Raw genomic sequence first — 4,998 nt, 5'->3', positions numbered from 1 at the left:
AACCCAAGCATGGCTAAAATTGTACGTGAAAAATGTGGCTACAGTCGGGCGCGGCGGAGCGTGCCTTTCTATCTAGTACTATTTGTCGTCCTTGTTTTAGCATATTTGGCCGAGATTGTTTTTTTAGTACTCGTATGTAAAATTTAATATTATAGGAACCAATCCTATTTTATCCTTCTCTGATTCAGACATTTCTTTCTATCAAATTGAGTAAAGGAAATGGTTAACCACGATCATTGTGATGTAGCCAATTGAGTTGCGAAAATGCCAAACGGAGACCGGGCTCTATGGAGGCCTTTATTTGAAAATTTTAAAATTTGAAATTTTCAGTTTCAAAAAATTCTAAAAATAAATACACATATACCTAGATACATAATGTACATGTGTGCAAATTTTCAGGTGGAAATACATTAAGATGTGAGCTACACAAAAAAGACAAATCTGGGGCATTTTAACATATGTACTATTCATCGTCAAAGTCCATGATTTTGTTCTTTTTGTGCAGCTGACAATTCAAGGTATTTCATCCTGAAATTTTTCACACATAAAATTTACATCCTTGCATACATGTGTATTTTTTTAGGATTTTTTGAAACTGAAATTGTTGAATTTTGAATTTTTCAAAATAAAGGGCTCCATGGAGCTCGGTCTTCAAAATGCCGAGTATTTGACAAAAAACTACCACATTAGGGGTATCCGTCCCACAGAACTACCACTTTCAAAAAAGTGACTAATAACTACCGAAAATTTCAAATTTTGTGGCAAAAAACTACCAAGTCGTGTTGATCGTCTATTTAGCCGTTTTAACCGCTTAACTGACAGGGATGGCCCACATGGCAGGCCGACGGCGGCCCTAACGGCTAACGGACGCCCGCTCACGGCCGTTAGTGGCCCGGCTCGGTCGGAACCAGCCAGGGGCTAGGTCAAAACAACCGACCGGCCGGCCGACCGAGCGAACCATCTCTCTCCCCGAGCTCTCTCCTCTGTATCCCTAGGCGGCGGTGGTAAGGCAGCGGTGGATCCAAACCCCGACGGCGATTTGTTCGGCGGCCAACCTCCTGACATAGTTGGGGGCCGCGTCGACCTTTCGGAGGTCGATACGTGGCTAGGCAGCTCTAGCAGCTGTAGCTTTGCGGCGCAACAGCCTGAATCTGGAGTTGGCGGCGGCGGCTCGACCACCGACGAGCCATCCCAGGAGTTGGCGGCGGCTCCAGCACCGACGACGACAAGAAGTGCACCTCGTGGCCGGCGCAAGCTTCCTCGTGCGGGAGGCGGCAGGTACAACATATCTTCTTCTTTTTCAATTTTATTGACAGGATGTATTTTAGGTCAATTTCCCCTAATGTATGATAACAGAGTAATTGCAAATTGTTAGAAACTTTAGCAGTGTGCATTCTTTATAATAGTTCATTCCATTTTTGTCCAGTATTGATGACCCAAAATGGGGAATTTGGTTCCATTTAGAAGGCAGAGATTCTGTTGTTAGAAACATGTACCAGTCAGACATATCATTTGGGACTCTGATATCTCTTATTAGGAGTGAGGGTTGCTGCTCTGATGATTATATGTACTATGTTAGTGATGCTCATAAAGGGATAGAAGGCTTAGAGAAAATATCTTCTGAAGATGATGTGCAGCAGATGTTGCTCCACTCTCTAAATGAAAAGAGTGTGAACATAAGAGTTGTGAGAGCAAATGAGCTGTGTAATGCAGATGAAAACAGAGATTATTATTTTGTTGATCATTGCATTAACACCCAACAAAGTTGCACTAAGTTGATGGATACAAGCATGGACAGAAAGGAAGAGCTTAAGAAAAGTGTTCTTCAGAGAGAAGCTGACCTCAATCATTTTGAAGGTGACACTGATATATCAGAATTTCTGTCTCATTCAGATGGCAACAGTGTGGAACTGCAAGCAGTTTCTTCATCTGATGATGAAAATAGACCAATGGCACAGAAACTAAAGCCAGTGAGAAATCATGGTCCAACAATTAGATCACACAATGAGGCTGAGAAAATGGAAAAACCAGATTGGTTGCCTGAAGCTGATGAAAAATGTTTTCCTGGTGATTATGGCATTAGTGATGAAGAAGATGAGCCTGAAGGATCCTATAAACTACCAAGTGGTAGGAAGAGAAGGAATATGAAGTTGAAGGAAAGGGTATGGTTCAATCCCAAACTACCAAACCCAGAAGAACAGTTTTGTAAGGGATTGTGCTTCACCAGTGTTTATGAGTACAGAGATGCACTTAGGGATTTTCACATTAGGACATTGAGGAACTTTCAATACCATAGAAATACCCCAGATAGGATTATTGTTTGGTGCTCAGAGAGAGCACAAGGATGTGATTTTTATATCACTGCCTCTAAAATAGCTCATGAGAAAACTTTCTGCATCAAGAAGTGTGATATTGTGCACACTTGTGGAGCATGTGCAGAGTCCACTAAGGTTACTACAAAGTGGTTGTCCAGATCAGTACAGGAAGCATTGAGAGAAGACATTAGATCTCCTGTGGATGCATTAATTAAAAAGACAAAGACCAAGTTTTCAGTGGATGTGTCAAGGAGTGTGGCATATAGGGCAAGGAGGAAGGCTGTTGATGTGGTGCAAGGTGATCACAAGCAGCAGTATTTGAGGTTAAGAGATTATCTTCAAGCTGTTCTTGATACAAACCCTGGGAGCAGGTGTATAGTGACAACATTTGAAGATCCAGAAAACCCAGCACCTACTCCTAGATTCAAGTATCTTTTCTACTGTTTAGCAGCTTCAAAGGAAGGTTTCCTTAATGGTTGCAGACCATTTATAGGTAATTTTTGAAGATTTAACTATTATTAATTAGGTAGTTCTATGTTGTAGCTAATTTGTCACTTAATCCAGGTCTTGATGGATGCTTCATCAAGTTAACCACTGGACAACAAATACTTGCAGCCACAGGAAGGGATGGCAACAACAACATCTACCCCATAGCTTTTGGTGTGGTTGACAAGGAAGATGGAGAGAGTTGGACTTGGTTTTTAACTCAGTTGAGATGTTGCATTGGTAGTGGCAACAAGTTTGGAACATACACCATCATATCTGACAGGCAAAAGGTTAGTGTCTTATGCACAAATATGTTTGATCAATGTGGTTTTAGTACCTACTGGAATTATTTAAGTTTGATCATGTGCATTACTAATTGGTTAATGCACAGGGCTTGCTTAAGGCAATAAATGAGGTATTCCCTGATTCACCTCAAAGGTACTGTCTTAGGCACATATATGCAAATTTCCAAGCAGCTGGATTTAGGGGGCGGGAACTAAAGAAATGTGTGGACCAGGCTAGCTACTCTTACACAAAACATGGTCATGAATTAGGGATGGCAGATTTGAAAGCACAGTGTGAGGATGCTTGGAAATGGCTAAAAAAGATTGATGCTTCTGCTTGAGATAGGTTTGCTATGGATCATACATGCAAAAGAGATCTAGTGGTGAACAACCTGAGTGAAGTGTTCAACAAGATGATACTGGATGTTAGGGCTAAGCCTATAAGGACAATGTTTGAAGGGATTAGGACCAAGCAGATGATCAAGAGGCAGCAGACCAGAGAGAAGTTACAGATTAGCAGGTGGACAATCACACCCAACTATGCAAAGATTTTAGAAGAGAACAAGAAATATGCCAAGTATTGCCAGGCTGATAAAGCAGGTGAAACAATATGGCAAGTTACCAGCAAAGAAAAACAATATTGTGTTGACATGGAAAAATATACCTGTGATTGCAAAAGATGGAACATGTCAGGAGTACCTTGCAGTCATGCCATGTAACGCCCGGATAATCATGCTACAGTAATCCCACGCTAATGATGCCACGTCACCCCGATTACTGTTGTTAATCTCGTGTTATTTCAAAATCGATTCGAAATTCAAACTTAAAGTAAAGTCAAACGGTAAAGATTTTCAAATATTAAAACTAAAATGTTGGGGTGTTGCCAAATAATGCATAGGTAATTATTGTGGAGAAACCACACTTTTATAAAATGTTTAAAGGCTCTAAAGTAATTAAAACAGCAGCTATGACAATTAATTAAATGCCTTTTAAAAATAATAATAATGCAAACTATTTTAATTAGGTGTCAAACTTTTTGGGGCAGTAGAATAAATTATAACATTAATTTAGGAGTTGTGTTTATATTTTATAAAACAAGAATTAAAAGAATAAAATAGAAAAGAAAATAGATAAAGAAAAGAAAACAAAAAACAAAACAATACAAAAGAAAAAGGAAAAGCAGAGAGAGAGAAAGCCCCTGCCCAACTTGGGCTTCGGCCCACCCGAGCCAGCTGGCCCAGCAGGCCAGCCCGCCTCCCTCCGTCGTTCCCTCCCCTTCCCTGTTCCCTCGACCGGGGTCAGAACAGGGGCACGTCCCCGCCGCACCCCCTCGCCGGCGACGGGGGAGGATAAGGCCGCCACGCCCCGCCTCCTCGATCGCGCCTCCCACTCGCCCCCACTCTCGCCCTCAGTTCCTGCGCCTCTCCCTCCTCCCTCGGATCCACCTCGCCCTCTCTTTCCCCTTCGCATCCGAACGCCACCGCCGCCATGGCTCCGGCCTAGCCACGGCCACTGTGCCCACCTCGCCGCTCCACTGTGTCCCCGAGGTCCGCCGTCGTCCGATGCTTCGACTGGTGCACTCCGTTGGAGCTCGGAGCCACCGCAACGCCCACGACGCCGCCGTCTTCCTCCTCTGCTCCGACAAGCTTCGCCGCCGATTCCGCCGCACCGAGCCCTCCTCGAGCACGCTTGAGCACACCTGTAGGAGCACTGTGAGCTCCGCCCCCTTCTCCCCTCTCCTCGCGCTTCTCTTCTTGCCCCGTAGCTCCTCCCACCGTCGTGCCCGAGCTCGTCGCCGCGGTGGTGCTCGCTGCCATGGCCACAGCCCGCAGAGCTCGCGGCCGACCACCCCGCCGTGCTCAGCACCTCCGCCCGCGCCCACTGCACGCGCCCGCTGCTCCTCCCTCTACCCC

At 44.4% G+C, this 4,998-nt stretch overlaps 1 protein-coding gene across 1 annotated transcript; it reads left to right on the top strand.

The window, feature by feature from the left end:
- Positions 1-1,490: 1,490 nt before the first annotated feature.
- LOC141022961 (uncharacterized) lies at positions 1,491-3,426 on the top strand. Its single transcript, XM_073499252.1, has 3 exons — positions 1,491-2,778; positions 2,880-3,091; positions 3,193-3,426. The coding sequence occupies exons 1-3, from the start codon at positions 1,491-1,493 to the stop codon at positions 3,424-3,426; spliced, it is 1,734 nt and encodes a 577-aa protein (XP_073355353.1).
- The last annotated feature ends 1,572 nt before the right edge of the window (positions 3,427-4,998 follow it).

Source organism: Aegilops tauschii, chromosome 5 (genome assembly GCF_002575655.3).
Source record: "Aegilops tauschii subsp. strangulata cultivar AL8/78 chromosome 5, Aet v6.0, whole genome shotgun sequence".
NCBI lineage: Eukaryota > Viridiplantae > Streptophyta > Magnoliopsida > Poales > Poaceae > Aegilops > Aegilops tauschii.
The sequence above is the reverse complement of the archived record's forward strand: the minus strand, read 5'-3'. Positions and strand labels throughout refer to the sequence as shown.

What these genes read in the sequence shown, in the direction of transcription:
- LOC141022961 (XM_073499252.1), top strand. Translation starts at nt 1,491, where the DNA reads ATGTACCAGTCAGACATATCATTTGGGACTCTGATATCTCTTATTAGG. An exon ending in TTTAGCAGCTTCAAAGGAAG is followed by an intron (nt 2,779 to 2,879) that starts GTTTCCTTAATG and finishes CACTTAATCCAG; the next exon opens with GTCTTGATGGATGCTTCATC. An exon ending in TCATATCTGACAGGCAAAAG is followed by an intron (nt 3,092 to 3,192) that starts GTTAGTGTCTTA and finishes GTTAATGCACAG; the next exon opens with GGCTTGCTTAAGGCAATAAA.